General features: G+C 42.7%; 1 protein-coding gene across 4 annotated transcripts in view; it reads right to left on the reverse strand.

Moving 5' to 3' along the window:
• Positions 1–20,233, reverse strand: part of LRP4 (LDL receptor related protein 4) — a 56,392-nt gene extending 36,159 nt beyond the window's left edge. Inside the window, exon 1 of one of the 4 annotated variants that reach the window (XR_012252800.1) lies at positions 19,645–20,224. Coding sequence is in view for 3 of the 4 variants with exons in the window: in XM_073658898.1 (XP_073514999.1) it covers positions 19,645–19,696 (52 nt within the window). In the remaining variant the exon portion in view is untranslated. Of the gene's footprint in view, positions 1–8,346; positions 8,411–19,644 lie in introns of those variants that run through there. The other 3 variants (XM_073658898.1, XM_073658900.1, XM_073658899.1) reach the window with 3 other exon arrangements.
• Positions 20,234–23,176: the final 2,943 nt, after the last annotated feature.

The raw sequence follows: 23,176 nt of genomic DNA on the forward strand, positions 1-23,176 counted from the left end.
TCGTACTGGTAAATAGGCGATCAAACGAATGCCGACCAGATGATCAGTGACCATTTAGTGCCTCAGGTCGACCAGTGTAAAAAGTCTTCTAGTAATACAAACATTGAGAATAGAGGCCTTCCTGAACCTGGCACCGGGCCGGCGAACCATCCTTTACCCCAGTTATGTAACATCGCTCGATTCACATGGCTCTGCCCAATTAGCAAATAACCAAAGAAATCCAACCTCTGTCAAACATCCTGATACCCGAGGGCACGGCCAGCAGATATGTGCACACAAGGTTTACAGAAAACCACAGAGGATGCAACACAAACCACTCCGGTCCTGTGAGACATGCGATCATACAGACTGCATTATGTACAGCACGCACGCCGGATCACCAGAACCGGCAGACGAATATCTATACAGCTACCGAATGGAGGTGGAGTCTTCAGGACCCCAAAGCTGACTGTCTGGACCGTTTATCGCCTGATAACAGCCATATTTATACGACTCAAATAATCACGATCGAGCGTCCTTATAAAATTCCCTTTCAGACTATTTTGGACTTAAATAGAAAGGCCTTTGCTCTTGCCCCAATCGTCTGTCAGACACTATAGCCCAGGACCCCTAAAAGGATATATCCAATTAGTTGATATATCAAATTTACAAAATGAAACCACTTTCCAAAAAAGTTTCCATTTAAAAAGTTTGTCTGGAGTCCAAAAACTCTTTAGGCAGATTTATGTTTCCGTGGTACCAGACAACAAATAAAGCCGCTGTAGTCTGATCCTCCGGTCACATTGCTTCCATCTGTCCACGGCGTCTTTCTTACCTACTAGATGAAGATTAGAAGGAACTGGAGAAAGAGACTAATATATGGCTATATGACTGCAGGATCACAACGACGTCCGTGCCCACAGGAAATGGAGGCACAAAACGGTACTCACCATCAGAAAACTAATAAACCAACATCTTACAGCCCAAAAGCCACATAAAAGTAGAAGACGGAAACATAAGTATTTATCACAGGCAGCTCTAGACAAACCAAAATGGTCATACTCAAAAGCCCTTTACAAGGCCATTCTCGTCCCCTTTATGTTCTGTTGATGGAGCATGGGAGACCTCAGGAGCGCTGCCATCTGGTAGGTTTTGGGTGGTGCCCAGGAGATTTGCCACCTCTCCCTTTTTTTTTTTTTTTACAGATTAGTATGTAATTTATCAATGGGCACAAAAAGATCTGTAACCTTTCATGGTCTCCAAGGAGGGATTGATAACTCTTAGGTAATGCCTGAGGGTCTAATGAAGCTCATAATAAACGACCTTATCACATTCTTGGTATTTCTCCTGAAATATTCCCCCTTACCCCCTTCCTCTGTATTTTCAGAGATGTCAATTGGGCCTGGTGTCTCGCTCCATCATTTGTTTTTCAAGCGCACAAAGCAATGAAAGATTGAAGGACAGAACACAGAGGGCTGTTGACAAAGCTCTTCAATGTAGGAATGTTCTCTAAATGGCAGACTGCCAGGGGGAGAGTAATAGACCCTTACATGTCTGCGGAGACAGTCATTTCCAAATATAACCTGAAGCCTGACGGGGACCGATGACTGCAGATGGCATGCTGCGTCAGAACAAGAGGGCACGATCAACGAGAAGAGCAAGGCATGTACAGAGTCCTCATCATCACCTACATGGAGGAATACTGTAACCTAGACCAAAATGTCCAAAATACTTATGCCATCACCGAGCCAGGAGATCTTCATGCCCCCCCATGCTTCCATTGCCCGGGATAAGAGAAGACTTGTGCCAGGTGCTGGGTCTCTACACACTATAAGTGTTCAAATAAAAATACCTCCACCACACAGCAGACGGTTGATTACGTCTGTAACTTTTTGGATTGCAAACTTCTCATTGTGGCAAAAGTAATCCTACAAGTTGCATCATAATAACATGAATTCTGCCTTTTTATATATTGTATCATTGCCTTTTAATTGGAAAATGCATTGCAACTTTTCTCCAAGAATATCTGTTCCCATTTGGTAAAAAGAAAAAAAGTGGACAAAAAGTACGGTCCTGTGAAAGTGCCCTAAGAATAAAGTCATTGTTCTCAACTTTGTGATCTCCTTACGTTCAAGTGTAAAATTACTTGTCCAAACTCTTAGGCTATGTTCACATGTCCAGTAATCATCCGTTAGAACAGTTTCAGCAGCAATCTGTTGGCAATACAAGTTGTGCAGACAACTTTTTTTTTTTTTTTTGTCGAGTTAAAAACGGATTACAATTGGATCTGTTTTTAACACTGAAGTCTATGGAAAACGGACCAGTTTGTTTTCCCATTTGAAATGGATCCTTTTTTTTTTGCTTACTGGAGGTGGAAAAAGAAATCCAACATATACTACTGGACATGTGAACTTTCAAGTAAGGCTATGTTCACATGTCCAGTAATGATCGGCTATAATGGATCCAGCAGAAATCCATTGTCAAAAAAGTTGTGTAGACACAACTTTGTAAGTTTTTAAATAATGGATTTCAGCTGGATCCGTTTTTTTTTTTTTAACATTGAAGTCTATGGACAGCGGATCCATTAACTAGCCATGCATTATCTTCCATTTGAAATGGATCCTGTAAGCAAAAAACGGATCTCTCTCAAATAGAAGAAAAACAGATGGCTAATTAATGGATCCGTTTTCCACAGACTTCAAGGTTAAAAAACGGATCCAGCTGAAATCACTTTTTAAAAATGGACAAAAAAAAAAAAAAAAAGTTGTGTTTTGCCAACGGATTTCTGCTGGATCCGTTCTAACAGATGATTACTGGACATGTGAACATCGCCTTACGGTTGGGATCTCTGTGACTTGTGATTTCATTGCCCTGGAGCTCCACCATAGGGAGAGGAAATTAAAAATGACACTTTGCATTAACATCAATGGGTAGACTGGATTTGTCAGGTATTCATATAAGGAGACACTCTTTGTAGCGATTCCTCCATCAACAAAGTAAAGAACGACCTTGAACCCCTTATTTTATGGAAAGTTCTATAATAAGGTATTTAAAAATTGGTTTTCTAAACCAGAAAAAGTAAATTTACTGCTGGCGATTGATTAAGAAAAATCATTCCAGATCGAGCCATTCGTGGGAAAGCCAAGTGACTTTCGGCATGGGAGGTTATACCGTTCTCACCAGCTTTCCCAGACTCGTTGAACGGAGCCATGCCTAGTTACCTCCGAAGGTAGCTGCAATAGCCTTCACAAACTTTATAAAAAAAAAAAAGAAGAAAAAAAAAAGTTTAAGAATTTTTATCATCTAGAAGACAACTCGGGGACTTGGGAGGGGGTGTTCTTCAACGAGGCAAGTGTCAAAGTACTTAAAATTATCTTATAAGTGCCCAAAGGGAAAAAAAAAGGGGAGGGGGCTCGCTGAGGGTCACCAGTCTCCACAGAAAGCAATTTATTTTCAGAAACTCTTCCCGACTTTCCCTGCTCAGTATGGGGTCTCCTTATTCTGTTCCCCCCATCACCATAACATTCCTACCTCCCATCCCCCCCATTTAGTCACAGTACTCCTTAACTTCCCAGGGCGTGAAATCCCTTTTATTCCCCCTGTAGCCACCACCTGTGCCAGCCCATTCTGACTCCTTGTCGTCCCAGAACCTAATTTCGACTTTTTCCAAAGAGCGACGGGTCCCCGATTCCATTGGTCTCCCTGTAACTGAGTGCCTCCATTTATAAACAGGTCATGGTCGTATTGTTGGCATACCCCGGGTGTCCAGACATCCGGAGGCCGAAAAAAGAAAAAAAAACGAGCGACTGTTTTGTATACAATTAAATTAATGTTACAGAACTCTTTTCAATCCTATCCTGGCCGCCATTTATCACGGAGGAATTTAAAGACATGAATGCAAAGAACATAACATTGTGTCCTGCAACGAATGGTCCAGAAAGAAGTAAAAAAAAATAATAATGTAAATGCTATCTGTGCTTAGAGATCCATTAGGTGCAATTATGTCCTCACTCTCAAATCTCCAATGTATACAAGAAACAATGACCACCGCCCCATGGCCCTATAATGAATGGTTATTAGTGTTTACACAAAGGGGCTAATTGACTCCTAATGACCCCCTGAGAACAATGCTCCGCTCAGCCGGAAGTGACGCCACAGATGCTACACTTGTATCATGAAAGGTCCACACTCAATAGTCTGCAGATCAAAAGGACCAAAATGGGGGAAAAGGAAGTTTTAAATAACAATAAAAAAGGAAAAACAAAAGCGCAATATCCACACAGTAGGAAAAAAGAAACCGTATAGTAATGAACTAGCATCTGACAATCAAGTAGATTACCCCCCCCCCCCCACACAAGAGAAAATGGGCTCGTTTCTGTAGACTGCACTGGAAAATATGGCAAATTTTATAGTATATACACATATACATATATATACACACACATTATATATATATATATATATATATATATATATATATATATTTTTTTTTTTTTTTCTTCTTTTCACATTATCGTGCATGCAAAATATCATAAAGCCTCAATTACAGAGTTTGTTTTTTTTTGCATCTGACAAGGAAAAAAAAAATTGACTTTACATAGTTAAAAAAAACTTTAATGTTTTTTATATCCACGCGTCTCATTTTTAATCTTTTCTAGTATGCAAAAAAAAAAATAATAATAATTTCAAGCTTCCATCCGCTAGATGGTAAAAACAAAACCAAAAAAAAAAAACTAGATGGCACTAGGCCGCAAAGCGGATGGCATCAGTTGTTTTTTTTGCAGACCTGAATGAAAGATTTTTATCTGCAAGTTGCATCAAAACTGCATGTTTCTCCATTTTTCTTTTGGGAGCAAAATCAGTCCATAGAAAATAATAAAATAAATTATTAATACGTGAAAATGCCACAGACTATAAGTGAATACATTTTCTATTCCCCCTCCCACCCCTAAAAAATAAATATAATGAAAAAGTGTGGAGGTGTCCAACCTGTAGCCCCGTAAGCCACACGTGGCTAGCAGTGTCATTCTGTGTGGCACCTTTCCATCTCTGGCACTTCTCTCTTCTAGAAATGAAGAGAATTTTGCACAAATATTGCTCTTTCCATCATAGTTTATATGGGAAATGAAACATTTGGCTGTTCTACCGCTCATAGTATACAACGGAGTTACCCGTACTTATATGTGGCCTCCATCACCCTTCTCTGTAGAGCATACGTGTCAAACTCCGGCCCGTGGGTGGTTATATTTGGCCCGTGACACCAGAACCGCCAACCCTATGTGGGGCCCATTATTCCGCACGGAGGGCTACGGGGGGCCCATTATTCCGCACGGAGGGCTACGGGGGGCCCATTATTCCGCACGGAGGGCTACGGGGGGCCCATTATTCCGCACGGAGGGCCCACGGACTTTGTCCAAGTTTTTCATTTTGGCCCTCTGTGTGGTTAAGTTTGACATCCCTGCTCTAGAGGTAAGTAAGCAACACCACATCTACAGAAGAGTGGAAGCGACGTAAGCAGCATATACTATTAACACAACAAAAGTGTAAATCCTCCTTTAATGGGTGTATTTCCATCTCCAAGATCCTATCCTAATATGTAGTAGGCATAATAATTAATAATAATAGCAGCAAATACCTCCAATTAGAAATGTAGTATAGTTCTACTGATTAGCTAATGTCACTTACCCCATGTGCAGGGCACTGCAGGAGCTTAGGTATCCATGTTTACAACCACTAGCAACTAACTAACTGTCACTACATCAGTGGTCGTAACCATAGATACCCAAGCTAACGCAATCTTGTGGCTCTTGACAGTGATACAATCTAACAATATGGCCCTTTGTTTAAATAGTGCTTTTTTTATGGCCAATAATCCAGCAAGTATCAGATCCCATTCTTGTCAAATTAAAGAGATCTTAACTTATGTAATTACAAAAAGAATCAGGATCCCCTAGATAGCAAACACAATAAAAACCTAAAATAAATATTTAAAAAAGGAGATCTGGCATCAGGAATGACAAAATACAACACTTTGTCTTTCTAATGAAACTTTTTGTTGACAAGGCCATCTAAGAAGTTCTGTTGCAGAATTTTGTTACAAGTTGCTCAAAAAAAAAAAAAACGCAAAAATTATCAAATATTATTATTATATATTATTTGGCTCCCCGTGTAGCACTGTGTGGTGTCGCTGTGAGGCGCCGTATTGTCCCCTAGAGGCTCTGGCATAATACACGGCTCCCCCCCCTCCCCATGAGTAATCTGGGCCCATGGAGTTCTGTGACCGCTGATTCCGCACGGTCCGCACATATAGTTCTGCCATGTGCATGCTCCCACCGGCAGCTATACTGCAGAGGAGTATACAAGATGCTTTTTAGTACAGGTCGACCATGTACCAAGAAATTTACTACAGACACCAAACTTTTTGTGTTGCTCTATAAACTTTGCTCCGGAAGTGATGTGACCGGCCCAGTGGGTCCGTGCCCGCTATACGGCAGCCCAGCATTTTGCATTACAATTTTCGCTCCGCTGTGGAAAATTCCACGTACAGAAGAAGCAGCAATCTCTATTTTTGTTTTTTTGTTTTTTTTTTTCTCCATCCTGCTTCCCTCTGACTCATATTAATAGATTCAAAAAACTGCGGCCAATTATGGTTTCCATGGGAACTGGTATACGAGCGGCAATAATGAGGACACTGCCTGCCGTATTCTGTCACTTCAACATTACCAGGGACGACAGCGATGAACATACCGGGCCTCATTTATAGCCGCCAGGACAGATGAATGGCAGACGTGCCGCTAATACTAACCAATCAGCTGGCTGATTTATGGAGGGTAGATAATCGCCAAAAAGGATTAACCTCAGGCCACACAACCCATTAGGGTACATGGATCTACGGCAAAGGGATGATCTTCTCCTTCCGGATCACTGTCTTTTAGGATATGTTCAGACTTTTTTTTTCCCCAGCAGATCTGCTCCAAAAGCCGCTTTAAAAACGCACTGAAAACTCTTCCTATTCATTTGAATAAGAAAGTCACGAAGTTGTTAATTTTAGACGTTTTTAAGCCTTTTTTTCTCCCCTATAAAAAAAAAAAAAAAAAAAAAAAGTTTTGAAACTTGCCAGGTAGACAAAAAAAAAAAGTGCACGTGACTTCTATGAAGCAGATCGCGATGGAATCCGCTCAAAACTAAAACGCCATCCAATTGAAAAAAAAAGCAGCTAAAAGAGCTCTTCAGAAAAAAAGAAAATAAATTAAAAACTCTTCCAAAAAAGGAGCATTTCCTGATGAAGTTTCCACACCTCAAAAAACTCTCAACATAGGAAAGAACTAACTTTCTTCCAAAAACCACAGCTCACCTGTCCACAGGTTCTATAGGAGCAAAAATACTAAATATCCCTTGGACCGGTGAGATGGGTTTTTTTGGGATACAAGGCAGCCATGTTTTTCTAGAAGAAAAAAAAAAATTAATATGTAAAGTTATTTCCATGTTTCCTGTTAAATTCTGACCTCCGTAAGTGAAAGGCTGAACTGTGAATGTTAGACATGGCAGTAGGAGGACAATGCCCGTCTGCCCGCTGGCACGTCACTCCTCTGCTTCAGTCATCGGATGCAATTACATTTCAAAGAGCAATAACTACAGAACTTTCCAAAAGTCATTACATCATCGGTCCAAAAGCAGCCAAGTACTGCACTCAAGGCAAAAGTAAAAAAATCTAGAATTATATTTTATCACCAGCATACAGGGTCCTTTATATCCAGGTGCATGCAGCCCCTCAGGCAATAGATCCCCCCCCCCCTTAACCTCCATCTTCGTTTTGGCGTTAACCGTATGGGATAAATATTAATTTGGTCGTTACATGCTCGGTAATAAAATCTTTACAAAAGTGACATTTCTTAGGTTATAGAAAAAAAAAAAAAGGGCGGTAGTAACTTTAACCTATGTTGTTGGGGTGAAGGAGATGTGCGTAAGAAGGGGCATCTTCCTCATTTTCACCCTCTTAAATGGCACTGTCGTGATTGCAGAATCTTAGAGGTTAAATTACACTTAGACTCGGGTATTGGGGGTATGTTCCCATGAGATCTTTTAGATCAGTTTTTGAGGAGGAAGACTATTCAGGACGTGCCAACGTTTTTTGTTTTTTTTTGTTCTGAAGCGTCTTTTCGGTGTTTTTTGTTTTTTTTTGAGAACCGCCTGAAGAATGGAAACCTGAAGCTGTTAAAAGAAGCTCGAAAGACTGAACATGTGAACAGCGAGTCGATTTACCATAGAAATGCATACATGATCATTCTTTTTAGCAGTTATTTTGAGCTTTTTTTTCAGGCAGGTTATGGAGCGGATCCGCCTGGAAAAGACGTCAGGTGCACATACCTAAACACCGCCGGCACACACTGCCACTCCGCACCAGCAGTGCCGACATCCGCTATACATGGACAGCAGCTATAGCACAATGCAGACTGGACACTGCCTTTTTGGTGCTATGGGGTCCAGCGCTGGCCCTGGTGGGAAGGGAAGGTCTCCTGACCCAAATCCAACAAGCCTCAAAAGGCAGATCCAGATCACCGTGGTCCACACTTCCAGGGAACATCAGAAACGTGAAGAGTCTGCCATAAGTCTGTTCTTCCGTGTTCAGATCCAACATCAGCACACACATTTGTGATTCCTGCCGTGCCAGAAAAAGGGATTACAGTGTAAATCATCATCACTGAGGGCAATGCGATAACTTCGCACCCTGATAAATCAGCGCCCGGCTGTACTCCCGATATCTACAGCTTGTTCTGATTTTTTTGCAAACTTCTAAAACACCTCCCAATGTACCGCACAAGACTCCTAGCGGAGGGAGCGCCCACCGAGCACTTGCTTTTAATTATATCAGCAGAATATGCCGGAGGCCTCAGCTTTAATTAAATTAACATTTCAAGGAGCGCTTCAAAAACGTTATAACATTAGTTACATTGATTAAAAGAAGTCCTTACATGACTTCTTACATCTCCACAAATATCCGGGTAGCGCGGTGGCATCTTTCCAGCAGATGTGAAACTACAAGTTCTAGAATAGCTCAAAATGTGCGCCAACTCGTCGGGCAAAACGGATCCCCATATTGTGCCCGATGGGGGGAGTGAAAGGGTGGGCTACGACAGAGATTCTCTTGTCATGAACAGTCCCGTCCAGCCCTGTCCAAAGCACAGCACGTTGCCCAGGATTAGGAAAACATTTCATACTATTCCATTAAATGGAGCTGAGCGCCAAAATCAAACTTCTCCTATGAACATAGCAGGAGGTTTCTAATCCTTAATATCACCGGACTATCAGGTCCAGTATGACCAGAAACCTGTCATGGGTGTGTCAAAAGTTACAGACAATCGCCCTGCAGTTGTTGGTTACAGGAGATCTCTACGTTTGGCATTACAGACACCTTCTTAGAGGCTGTCTCTCTAGGACTCAGCGGCTACCTTCCTATGGCAAATTAACACTCTAGCCTGGGTGTATAAATACCTGCTGTCTGCCAGAGGGAGGTGCCGGCGATACTCACATTACCCTTTGTGAAGGCTCGGAGCAAGTGCATTACTTTATCTTCTCTGGAGCTATGTGGACAGGTGTTCATGTCTCTGAAGTCTACTAAAAGCTAAGCTATCTTCCCTTTTTTGTTCCCCTTTGTTGTCTTTAGTGGTCAGTGGGGATCGACTAGCGCTCATCCCCCTCCCTTCCCTAGCCAGGGCCAAACGCCAGAGCGAGGTTCGCGTGACGTTAGTGGAGACAGAGTGATACTAGATCAGCCTAGGAGGTCTCCAATCCCCCCTTTCCCTCTTCCCTTTGTGTTGCACTGAGTCTTTTCCACACTTTGCGTGACAAAACCCTTCATCAGTGAGATTCCACATTTGGTGGCCTGTTTGGGAAGGTAATAGATTTGACCATGACCAGACCAACACAACTATCATAACCCTAGGTCCTATGTGCCTGAACATGGAGGCCATACAGGCTCAGCAAGGCACCCTATGTACGGAGATCCCCTTGGACCAATGCTTCTAGGGGAGAAAACCTCTATACAAGTGATGGATCTGAGGCGTATAGGGCAAATTTCATAGTAAGAATCTGTTCACACTTGTGTCATATGGAGCAGAAACAGGTATGTCGGACCTTATTGATACTAGATCCGGACATAAAAAAAAAAAATCTAGGACTTAAGAGAATTCCAGAAGAAATAAAAGCTTGAGACGGAGCTGTTTTTGTCTTTAAAGTTTAAATACCGTATGCCCTAAACTCCAACAGACGGGCAAAATCATGGGTGTAAACCCTCAGCAATAACAGGGAGCGAGGCTCCCAAAATCCTTCAGGTAAAAGATAAGGTAAAGAGTATTTATACCGTGTTAGCCAGTAGATAGAACAATATTGGAATCTGAGAGTCCTCAGTGGTTGATACCTTTTAATGGCTAACTGAAAAGATGGTAAACATAGCAAGCTTTCGAGACAACGCAGGTCTCTTCTTCAGGCTAATAAAAGAAAAACTTCTGTTTTGCTGACATTTTTCTTTACCGGAAACATCTTTTTTTGCTCATATTTGTTGAAACTTTCTGATTGGACTCCGCATATTTTGGAGAGAATTACACCAGGATCCACTTCGGAGTTGAGACAAGCACTTTTGCAAAACCGCTTCAGCAAAATTTTCCCCAGTCTTTTGTAGTAGATTTGCTCCAAAAAAAACGGACATGTGAACATTACCCAACAGGACCTCAGCCTATGATGAGTCTTCTTATTGGACAGATGGTCATTAAAGCACCTGGATTCACCGGATTTATGGCAGCCAAACCTCTGACACCATGTACCTGAACAACAAAAAGCTTTATAGGAATCCGAGTGCTTGGAAACAACATCCAAATTGTTCATGGTGGAAAAACAAGCAGGGATGTGTTCCCATCAAGCTAGGAGTGTCAAAATGCAAGCTCTCGGCTAATTACCTCCTTGTTTAACGAAAGAAGCCGCCATAATTACTATAGAAACAAAAAGCCGCACCATTAATTACCGTCACAGAGTCTTCAAGACCGACGGCACAAAAAAAGGAGAAAAAACAAGAAGTACAACGTATGGAAACAGTCAGAAACGATCGGTCTGCACCATTGTATCTCAGACTCTTATTGTATCTCATGGTATTGACGCAAGTGGGTTTTTATGAGGGAAGTGCATTATAAGCAATTTTCTAATAAGATGGTATCGATTTCAGGGAAGGGGTACAATACCCAGAAACAGTTGTGTCCCAGTAATAAGGTGTTCAACTCCATCAGCAGAAATATGTTATATAGTATATCTGTATTAGGGCCAGATCGTGATTATTTTTCATGATTTTCATAAAATTGCTGAATTTTGATACTTTGGAAAATATCTTGAAAACAAAATAAAATTGACTATATTAATGCAGCCATAAATAAGAACTCAGGATGTAAAAAAAGATTATATTAATAATGGCAAATTTTTAACCCCCTTTTCTAAAATGTTAAAAATAAATCTGTCACCAGTATGAGCCCCCACAGAACCCCAAGATACCGCCAAAATATCCACACTTGCCAACTTTCCATACAGCCCATTCAGACTTGAAGTGATCCCTTGGAAAATGTTCTCCTTTTAGCCATGCCCCTTCCTTTGGCGCTCCTAAAGCCTCAGGGCATCTGCCAACTCAGTGGGGGGTCAGGGAGTTTACCCCTATTTGCAGATGCTCCCAAATATTTATGGGGCAATGGTAAGTATGCCACCAGCCCAATCGTGGCCCCCTCTAATGGCACACAACGACTACGTTGAGACATTTGGGAATTACATTGACTATCTTGAGGCCCTTTAATTCTTCGATTATCGGACAATGTAAAGACATCACTGATCACCCAATGAACTAGCAAAACAATGGGTTGGCGGAGAACAGAGTTTATGGTGCCAGTGACATAATTTGAGTCTCCTGGATCCCCAATGAAAAATGTCCAACAGGGTCTTCTTTAACAGTATTTGTCTTCTCATAAGGGCCAGAAGGAGCTTTTGGAGCCCATAGGCTCCAGGTACAAAAACCACTGACCCCACTATAGTTACACCCAAGGTAGCCAACAACATGACCAATGTAAAGACAGAATGTTGTAAATCCATAGAGTTTTTTTTCGTAGCCCAATGTGAACTGGTTAGTAAACAAGAGGCAAATAATGTGTATTATATAGTAGATAGGTGGTCAGTAATGGGCCGAGATCGGCCGGCGGTATGGTCCTCCAGCTATAGACCCCAGCTGGGACTCCAACCTTTCCTTTCTCACATATGATCAGTATTTTAAATGGCACATAGTAGATGGAGGCCTTCCTATAGATTTTGCAAAGGCCCCCCCCCCATCTCTAAGGTCGGTCATGTTTCTGCTTCTATTCACATGACTTAAAAAGGGAGTATTCCCATCTCCAAGATACTATGCCAATATGTAGTAGGTGTAGTAATAATAATAATATTAGCAAATACCTCCAATTAGAAATGTAGTATAGTTCTCCTGATTCGTTATGTCGCTTACCCCATGTGCAGGGCATTGCAGAAGCTTAGGTATCTATGGTTACGACCACTCATAGTGACAGTTCGTTAGTTAGTTGCTAGCAGTCGTAACCATGGATACCTAAGCTACTACAATGCCCTGCACATGGGGTAAGTGACATAACGAATCAGGAGAACTATACTACATTTCTAATTGGAGGTATTTGCTAATATTATTATTATTACTACACCTACTACATATTGGCATAGTATCTTGGAGATGGAAATACCCTTTTAATGGTGAAGATTTAACAAATCTAACGCCAAGAAAAATGCCCCCAGCAACCAAACATGCTATTGCGTCATTTCCTGAGATCTAAAAGTTCCAGTCTCATTCCCAGCAAAATGTCTTGATCTTCACCTTTATCCGATATGTAATTACTTCTAACCACCTCTCTTTGCAACAAGTCTGTCCTTTAAGATCGTTTTCTAGCACGTGTCAATCAAAGGAGCTAAACCATCTGTCTCAAAAAAAAGACACCCCCTCATTTTGGTCCAAAACAAGTGCCCCCCACCTGTCACTCAGAAATACCGCAGCCCCTTAACCCTTTGTGCTTCAGCGCAGGTTTAGACGCCTTCTACCCCTCAGGCACTAAATGGATTAAGAATGGATTCCACCCTCCAATAACCGAAGCTGCATCCTCCGTTCCCAACCCCGAGGGCATCCAGATTTGAGGAATAACCAATTAGTCCACATGACAATGTAACCGCTTTACATATGAATGGAATATATTGGTTTGGGGGTATTCCCAAAATGTGGTCTTGCCAAGGTTCCCTCGGGATTGGAGTGAAAGCTCCTGAATTTAGCGGCCAAATCTGGGTCAATTAAAGAGGTTTCGCAGCACAACAAGACTAAGCGGCTTCCAGATCTCCGCATTAATTATAAAATGGCGTAATTAGCCATCTGACGGGGGGATCAGGGATGTTTAATGTGCTTACCCTATACAGCCAGTAAATCAACAATCCCGCTCTACACTTGTAATCTGTCCTCATTCAGAATAGACCTGAATTAATTGGAAAGTGCCGGGTACGCAGAACCGACAACGTGACGCCGAACCCCACAGTATCATTGCCATCACACTCGTGGACGGCTACACTCCATCGCAGATTATGTATATTCACTTATAAGTCAACTTTTAAAGCTTCAGACGTTTCAAGGATCTGATGAGATCAAAGCCGGTCCTCCTGCTTCTGAAGACACACCGACCATCATTATCAAGACTCACAATGGCAGATAAAGCGGCTGCGGCCAGGCACGTCTATTGCCACATGTGTCAGGAGAACAAATGTAAGGGCATGTTCACAAGGAGCATTCTCATCTGACTTTTGGCACAGATTCCGCGTCAAAATCCACATTTAAAGAAAAAAAAACAAACAACTTGCATCAAGCTTCCCACGCATTTAATAATTCAGAAATGTCCCTGTAGTGCGCGTTGCGTTTCTTCTTCCGCTTTCTTATTTAGTGCCATCATGTCAGGTATTTGATCTTTTATTTTCCCCAGATGTAAAAGGCATTTTTTGCAGATGTTTTGTGGTTTTTTTTTTTTTGCTTTTTTTGGGGTGACGTTTTTTGCAGCAGAAATGCAAACACACATCACATAGCAACGTCCCGTAGGAGGTTTTGTTCACATGGATTATTTTGACATTGATTTTAAAGCGGATCCGCTTCAAAGATCACATTTAAAAAGTATTCAAAGCATGGTTGATGAGGGTATTGAAGCAGATCAACTTTAAAATCTATGTAAAAAAAAAAAAACAGGGCTGAGGACCAGGCATTTTCTCGATGCTTTTGTTTATGTGAATTTTTCCCGATAGAAAAGTACACATAAAAAGTCCGTGTGAACATCCCCCGATACCATAAGCCCTCATGTCACACAAAAATATTCTCCTTACCTCGGTAATTTGGATTGATCGATAATTGTGGTCAGACAACAGGTTTAAACAAAAAAAATACTTCCATACTCCCCTGTGTGTATTTGGAGGCATAGAAGGTACAGTACGGCCCTACAGATCTTACAGATGCCATAGAACTATTTGGAAGGTGAATGTATCCATAATAAGCCATGAGTGAGCCCATAACTTGCAGTTAACTGCCCAAACTGGACGCAAGTGGAGCAAAATCTCAGCTATGAACAGTATCAGGACTGTAACAGAAACTAGTAAGGAACTGACACAAATAGGAGCAGATATCAGCAGTCTCTTAGAAGAGTTGCCCTTCAGTGGGTTTACACTACACAAGTTTTCCCATTAATTGTCCAGTGTAAAGAGACGGCCGATCACCTGATTGAACAAGCGAAACGCTCATTCTAGGGTGAAATTATTTTCGATGTCATTGTTCTCGGCAGCACATAGTCCTGAGCAAGCAGCATGGTGCTGCCGATAATGACAATGTGTGCGCAGAACGATCTGTTACATTGTAGGTGCAGTGTACCGGCGGAAACAAACAACTAAACCACCGCCAAACATGTATCCGATCGGTCGTGTCATGGGGCGGCTGCCGTAAACCTGCCAGTAGGACGTGCACAGGGGACTTGCTGTGCAACTAAAAAAAAACTGCAACACACGGAGTGAAATCCGCAGGATAAAATCGACACGATGTGAAGTTAAAAGATGCTCAACCTCTGAGGGTTTTCTCTACAGTATCAGGAATTAGATTTTGTAAAAACATCGAAAACCCCTTATTAAACCCAATCATCTGATGCAGGACTGAATCGGTCATCAGTGCGAGAAGGCGCAAAAGGCCTCACCCTGGAGAGGTCTGATCTAAGCCCCCAAAGGTGCATTTTACGACCCTGTAAGCATTGTGTGTGTCGCCATATGGGGCTTCCCCATGAAGCATCATCTTTAGGGATGAATACCTGTAGAACGTGGCATGTGATGGAGAATTGCGCCACCTATCAGGTACAGTAGATGCTTTGGGCACTACATAGATAAGCGGAGCTCACCGACCCAACAGCCCGAGGAGTCAGACGCCCATCAGCCCAACGTGGCACCACTCAATAGTTTGCTCTTTCCTTTCTACGCTTTGATGGCACATAACGTACGGACATCTTCCTGATATCACATCATGTGTTCCCTATGTGGGAATAGTTCATTCTCATAACGTTCCCCATTACATGGACTTTCAATAGCCGGTTTTGGTTTCTCGCTAACTCAGGACGGAGGCTTGGGAATTTTCAAGGTTGCCGAAGGGCAATCTCCGCATTGTAGAGAGATTCAATGCAGAAACCAAGCAATGTCCCACTGGCGAGCTCCTTATCATTGTGCACATTAACACCCCTATAATGAAAGAGATATGAGAAGTGACGACTGACGCCATTAGGACACAAAAAAAAATCATCTATTTCATAAGCATGTATTTGATCTACCAGCTGAGCCATGAAGAGAAAAGATTACAGCAGAATCCATCAACAGGCAGCTATAGGACATGGAGGTTCGTGAAATGCAGGGGCGGACATACCAATGGTGCAACCTGTGCCCAAGAGGTGAGGGGCCACTACTACCTCCAAAGCAGGTGGAATTATGATGTGCTATTGGACGGCAAAGGGCCCATATTGTACAGAGGCCGTGTTCTGTCTATGTCCACCAGTGATGAGATGATCCCCCCAACAATTCCCAAGATCAATGGGCTACAGCAGCCTGTAAAGTCCTTGCCACCATTTGGTGGTCAGACACTGGGTTTATAAGTCATTGGGAGCTGAAGGGTATGTGCACACATTATTTGCAGCAGATATATATATACACACACACATACATACAACACCCTTTGGTTAAAATCCACCATGAAAAAATAAGCAGTGTGTGCTTGAGATTTCAGAAATCTCACTCACTTTACTGGTACAGTAAAGTGCAGCGTTTGTGCCCTTGAAAATACAAACATAGCGTGTGAACAAGCCCTTATATAGAATTATGTACAATGGTTATTCCTGCCATGATCCATGGCCAATGTCATCTTCAGACCCATCTCCAGATCATGTCCAAAACATTGACTCTGGAGATTTGCAGGCAATGGGCCTCTAGTACAACCAGACGAAAAGACTACCAGGAATTATGTGCCGTTGGTTTATAGGTACTCTGTCCATATGGTTTCCTTCTTATCTCCAGTCCTGATCATCCCAGTCTAAAAATCTATTATGAGGACCAGAGCTGGCCGTAGTATTTATTATGCTTTCTAATGTGGCGCCATTATATTCCACAGGGCTTTACATACATTATCATTGCTGTCCGCATCTACATTCCCCATCAGTCTTTGGAAGGAAACTGGAGAACATGGAGGAAACCCATGCAAACATGAGGAGAACATAAACTCCTTGCAGATGTTGTTCTTGGTGGGATTTGAACCCAGGATCTCAGCGCTGCAAAGTAACAGTGCCAACCACTGAGCCACCATGTCTGCCCAAGGTCTTCACACCAGTAGGGACAATGGTATAAGCAAATGCTAGATTACCTGATCCCTTGGGGTTACACGCGACTTTAGTCACGGCACAGGTCACACAGCCAAACTTCACTGTAAGCTGCTGCCTCATCGCAGCATAATGAAAGACAACAAGCAAAAATCACAAAAAGTCCAAACTAGTTGGGTTTTGTGTGATTTGCTCGGTCCCTTGCAAGCTGCAATGCGATCCCATTCACTTGTATTCTGCTGCTAATTAGCAGTAGTACACCCCGGTCTATGGATGTGTTACCTCTGTCGCAGTGAAAAATTGCTGCGTAGCCAAAGTCTAAAAACAAAAATGGCTTAACCATCCTTCCCCAAGCAGGAGGCACTAACATGAGACTGCTACTCAACACAAAAGACTAAGATATTGACTACAGTCAGGTATGAAAGGGACACATTTGAGATGGACGGCAACGAACTGGAAGCTGTAAAGGACTTCAACCTACTCAGATCGATGATCACTTTAAGACGCAGCGACCACACCGGAAGTCAACAGGAGAATAGCTATGGGCAAATCAACAATGAAGTCACTGGACCTGGTCTTCATATCGAGGAACATTTCACTGCTGACGAAGACACGGCTCGTACATAGTCTGGTCTTTACTAACAAACATACGAATGTGAAACCTGGACGATAAAGATAAAACGACAGAAAGAGAATAGACGCCTTTGAAATGTGATGCTGGAGAAGGACGTTATCACGTTATCAATACCATGGATGGCAAGAAGAAAAAAAACAGATCAAGCCAGACTTGTTACTCAAAGCAAGGATCACCAAGCTACGACTTGACTACTTTGGACACATCATAGGAAGAGAGCAATCACTGGAGAAGGACATCATGGTCAGAAGAATAGAAGGAACAAGGCGAAGAGGAAGACCAACAACCCGATGGCTTTATACCATCAAGATAATGGTGGAGAAGACCCTGGTGGACCCATCTAGGCTTGCACAAGATTAATATTCCTACAGATCGTTCATATTTCAAGTCGCTATGGCTCGAGGTCGAGCCGAAGGCCGTTAAATAATAATAATTATTATGCCTGTACCATAGAAATTTGACTGATGGAAAATTGTCAAGATGCACCAGTTTGACTCAGTTTTTCACAATGTTGCTCTTGGTTCATTGGTCCAAACTCAACCATCAGCAAGGAGTTTTTCCATTTCCCGTATTTGTGGCCGGATTCCTCTAGGTTTTCCCTGTTTCTTCTCACACTTCAGATACACACCTAAATGGATTCTTAGAAAACGGCTTGAGTGCGTATAGGAGATATAGGACTGATATGATCAAAGACAATCCTGGAACACTGCGACAGATTGAGTTGCCTCTTATTACTTATTGGTTGCCCATGTTAAATAAACTAATGATGTGAAAAATGAAAAAAAAAAAAAACAATAATCAATGGCTTCTGATTAGAACTACGGAGTAAGACAGATGTTGGCACCTTGGTGGGAAATCTGCAGGAACGGCATGGGATGGTGTAGGTCTAATCTGAGAGATGAAAATGAGGTCCTCAGTAATGGACACCTTGTAATGGCTCATAAGACCAGTGTGTCCTCTCCATTAGTCATTAAACTATTACCATAAATCACAACATGAATGAAGATGTTGTCTGCTACAATCAGAGTCAGAGTCATTCTCACTGCAGTAAAAATGCCCAGGAGCGATTTTTTTTTTTTTCCCCCCAAAAAAGCTGCGATTGCTGGGAAAAATTTGATTTCTAGATCAATACAACATATAACATCAGTCAGAATTAATTCTGCGTGCATCCGGGTCCCACGGGGTAAATGCACAATATAATGGGGGCAGTGTTAGGTCTATAGGCCACGTTCAGCACAGAGGACTTCACCCGACACTGGACAGTATAGTGATGAGACCTGCAGATACGGAGCAGCACAACGGGCACGGTACGTAGGTGGGCGAGAGCTAGAGTCGTGCTGGAACAGAAATTATAAAACATCAGATCTGTAGGCACATGGGAAGCAATAATACAGCAGATCTGACAGCAAAAAGCACAGCACCGGGTATATCTATAGCTCAATCCGCCCTACAGATATACAGGACACAGCAAAATGGGCACAGTGCTGCGTCAACAAGTGGAATCACAATCATTATACCTAAAGTCCCTTTTAAAAGGGGGGGGGGGGGGACGACATTGACCTCCCTTATATTTTTAAATAGGTGGGTGTCAGAACATTGGATTCAGGAGCAAGGGCTGAAGCATAGGGGTGAACACTACTGGTCATGAACAAAGCGAGAACGATCTTATTTCTTATCACAGTTTGGTCAATGTAAACCATCAGGCCCCCACTGGTTACGCACTCCGCAGGTACCTGCATAGGCAATGGCGCAGTGATGCATGAGCAACACCATTCTCCATGCAGGTAGTATCTGGCCTAACAGAAACCTTGGTATCGTCTATAACCCTATATCCGGATATAACAGCAGCAAGGACCCCTTTAAAAAATAACGAAGTAAACAATTTCATGTTCATGAGCAGTAAGAAAGCACACAATGGGTTAATGCTCCATGAGATTATAAATTGTATCAATATAAAGAATCTCACAAATAAGAACATATGAGGGGGGGGGGGGGATACAAGGTGTTTTTTTTTTTTGCTATGGCAACAATGTAGCAATACACAAGAAGTTATAAATAAAAATGGCAACAATGTAGCAATGTTCTCACCTGGCAGATAGAGCAGCAGCAGAGCCAGATAAGAGCTCTCCAGCAGCCTCATTCCCAATGGCCCCCAGAACTTGTCCTCTCAGAAGACCCTGATCCTTCCAGCTGCAGGTGAGACCCTCAGATCCAAGCGATTAGCAGGTGATCCCACAGATCAGTGATCCTCCTGGATCTCTCATTGCCAGCAGCTCCTCATGTCTCCAGTCCTGAGCTGCTGATCCTGGCTGCACATGTAGTATAGGAGTAGTTGCCTCGCCTGCTCCCTTGTCCTCAGTGCCCTGTAGTTTTGGCTGCTGGAGTCCTGGATCCCCCAGTTTGGCCCAGGATCACTGCAGGATCCCCCTTTACTTTGCTGCAATGAATGGCACTGCTGCAGTTTCCCCAGTCTCAGCCCCCTCTCTGCTGTCTCCCTGATTTACTGCCTGCCCTGACTCTGCTGCACTGTCTCTCCCCCTCTGTGCTTCACTTTATTCTGTGTCCTTCTACCCTCACTGCCTCCCAAGCCTCTTGTGGAACAAACCAACTGAGACCACAGCAGGGGGGGGAATCACTTCCCATTTGTTTCCTAAATGAACCCTGAAGGCAGCACCCTGTGACTGGTGGGTTTACAGGGAAGTTGTGGGTGAAAGCTCAGTGGTTGGAATAATAAGGGAAGGGGTCTCTCAATAGAGGGGCTGTGCTATGCTGGCTTGGTGAGCGCTCACTCACCTGAAGCTGTAGTGCCACAGTCTCCTGTTGGATCTTTTTACAAACTTGTAAAGACTAGGTGAATGGGACACAATGGCTTGTAATAATGAAAAACATACTGGGGCCATGTAAGAACCAGCCCATAACTGCAGCAGAGGCAGAGCAATGAAATCCGACACACTTGGAGGCACATAGGTGTTCGCTGGAAACTACAACCCCCAGCATGTCCTGACCGACAAAGTTCAAGAGTTGTAGTCTCCAGAAGCATAGCCACCTATGAATGTGAGGGCTGATGCACGCCTGCGAAGGATGAGGCCCATAGGCCAAATCTGCAACAGAGCCCTCAACTATCGCAGGTCTTTAATAGTATCGGTCGTCTCAACTGGGCCCCCGACAGCCCACCAGACTCCACGTCACAGGTACGACTGCAACCCCTGCGTCCATACCTACACCCCTGGTTGTAATAATAGTGCTTCCTTACATTTTATGGCTTTTATGAGCCCCCCACCGCCATATGCCTCTTGTTATACACAGGGTATTTTGTGTCAGATGCCATGAAAATCCACCCAAAAAATAAGTAGCGTCATGCTCCATCAGACTCCAGATATACGGGAGGGAGAATGAATGCAAATGTGCTTCACATGAAGGTGCACGTCCACAGCCGTAATCCGAGGGTCAGTCTTGGATCCCCCCCATGGATCCGACACACAAGAACACGACAAGCCCGTTTGCGCACCTTTGGCGCATGCATTGCAGATTATACCGATGGAAAATCCACTGGGCCGGCGCCAAAAGGGCAAAGAGGCGCCAATACCACTTCCAACAAATTTTGTGATTTTTTTTTTTTGGCATTGAGGGAATGAAAAATCCCCTCTCTGTTATTTTTAGTTTGTAGTCACGCTAATAACAATTATGCGCCATTTTTAAAAACTTTTGTGGCAAGTCCATCATTCTTATTTGGAGGCAATGAGAAGATGTAGACCCTGGCATTCTCATAGTTTCAGTGATGTTTATGCAACCTTTTTAAAATGGCGATCAAAATGTCATATAATTATTCCAGAAGAGAGGTGGTGTAAAAATCGGAAAACTAGTCCTAAGCGGTAAAGTGTCACATCCGAAGATTTCCCAAATATCACAAGACTTTTAAACCGACGTCACAGACAGAAGCAAAACTGACTTCAATAATTCCTCTAAGGGTATGGACACACTAAGTCGTTAAGACGCCGGCGTACCCGCTGAGGTTTTCATAGGCGAAGTTGCTTCAGGAAAAAGCCGGCGATCCTTTTATTGAAAAAAGTTTTGCTGGTGGTTTTTGTAGCGGCTCTGCCGTTGGTGTATTTTTTTTTTTTCTGTGGGTTGAAGTATGACTAGCGAAGGAACGAGCGTGTTACTGCTTTTCACCTCTTCACAGAACCCTAAAAGAAGCAACAAAACTCAAAACATGTGCACAGCAATTCGCTTTTACATTGCTGTGCACTATGCTCATTTTTTGCAGCACTTTTCCAGGTGACATCTTCCACCTGAAACAGACGTCCTTGTGCACGTGCCTCATGTGAATTGTCCCTTGTGGCTCCATTGAGGGAACATCTGAATCCTGATAATTGGGGCTTCAAACATTGGTCTCAACCGAGCCTAAATTGGATTTACTTTTACAAATAGATATGGGAGCTCAGGGATTTTTACAGGTTATTTAACTCAATTTATTTGAGCAAGTCTCCGGTCGCCTTTAATGTCACAATTGGTGAGGTGCCAACAGATGAAAGGAGGTTTATATACAGCGGCATCAGACTGAACATTTGCTCAACAGCATCGAACCTTGGATTCAAATCAACAAATTGAGTGGCAGCGCGCCGTCAGAAGACCCCCAGGATCAGGTCCCCTTTTCATGGAGAGGCTTTTTTTTTTTTTTTTTAAAGAGAAAAAATCTCCTGTCTAAAATGTGAGTATAAACAACATTTTCTTTAGGGTCAGTATATAATCTTAAAATAATAAAAATCACATTGAAGAATAGAATAAAGAACAAGATGGTGGAGGAAGCTGAGTTATTCCTCATATCTATTTAAAGGATCCTTTGGACAAAAATCAATTCTAGGTTTTATCTGTCCGCCCTTTCATATCTCTATGGGAATAACAACATCTGATAACATGGCGACAATTGCACTTTTAAAATCGGCTTTTATTGTTTATTACGTGACAGTAAAGTTATTACTTAAAGGTTAAAAATTAAGCGCAATATAAAAGGTCTGCGTTCATTATACTGTGGATTGCATGACCTGTAATAGAGAGTTACCAGGACAGAGAGCAGCGCATCTTTCATTGTAGCGCCATCTGCAAGCCTGGAGCAGTGCCGAGACTATACGTGGCACCAAACGGAGATGTGGCGCTATACTGTGCTCCATATCTGGTGGCGGGATGTCTATGGGATGCCACATTGTAGTTATGTCAGGTACACACCTGCATTATGGTCACCATAGTTGTGCAAATCATCAAGAAAAATAAAAAGCTGTCACAATCCATCAGCTGCATTTCCACGGTCAGGCTGGCGTTGATCACTCCACCTAGGGGTTAAACTGGTTTTCACACTTATACTGGGATCTGCTGGGGATCCTGAGTTGCTTCTAGCTGATGACTGGTGGAAGAAATCAAACAAGTCGGGTCAGAACCAGAGTGTTGGGGACAAGGACAAAATCAAATCCAAATGTCTTCAGGTCTTGCCAGAGGCGATCATTGCTGGACCGGGGATAGGTGATTATGTAACAAAAAGGGAACAAAACATACTTTAAAAAAATGTCACAGTCCGGTCTCATCCACCGGCTGATACAGAACGATGGCTGCATTGATTTGCAGA

The sequence above is a fragment of the Phyllobates terribilis genome, unplaced genomic scaffold (assembly GCF_046119375.1).
Source record: "Phyllobates terribilis strain yellow unplaced genomic scaffold, ASM4611937v1 Scaffold_13__5_contigs__length_258822181, whole genome shotgun sequence".
Classification (NCBI taxonomy): Eukaryota; Metazoa; Chordata; class Amphibia; order Anura; family Dendrobatidae; genus Phyllobates; species Phyllobates terribilis.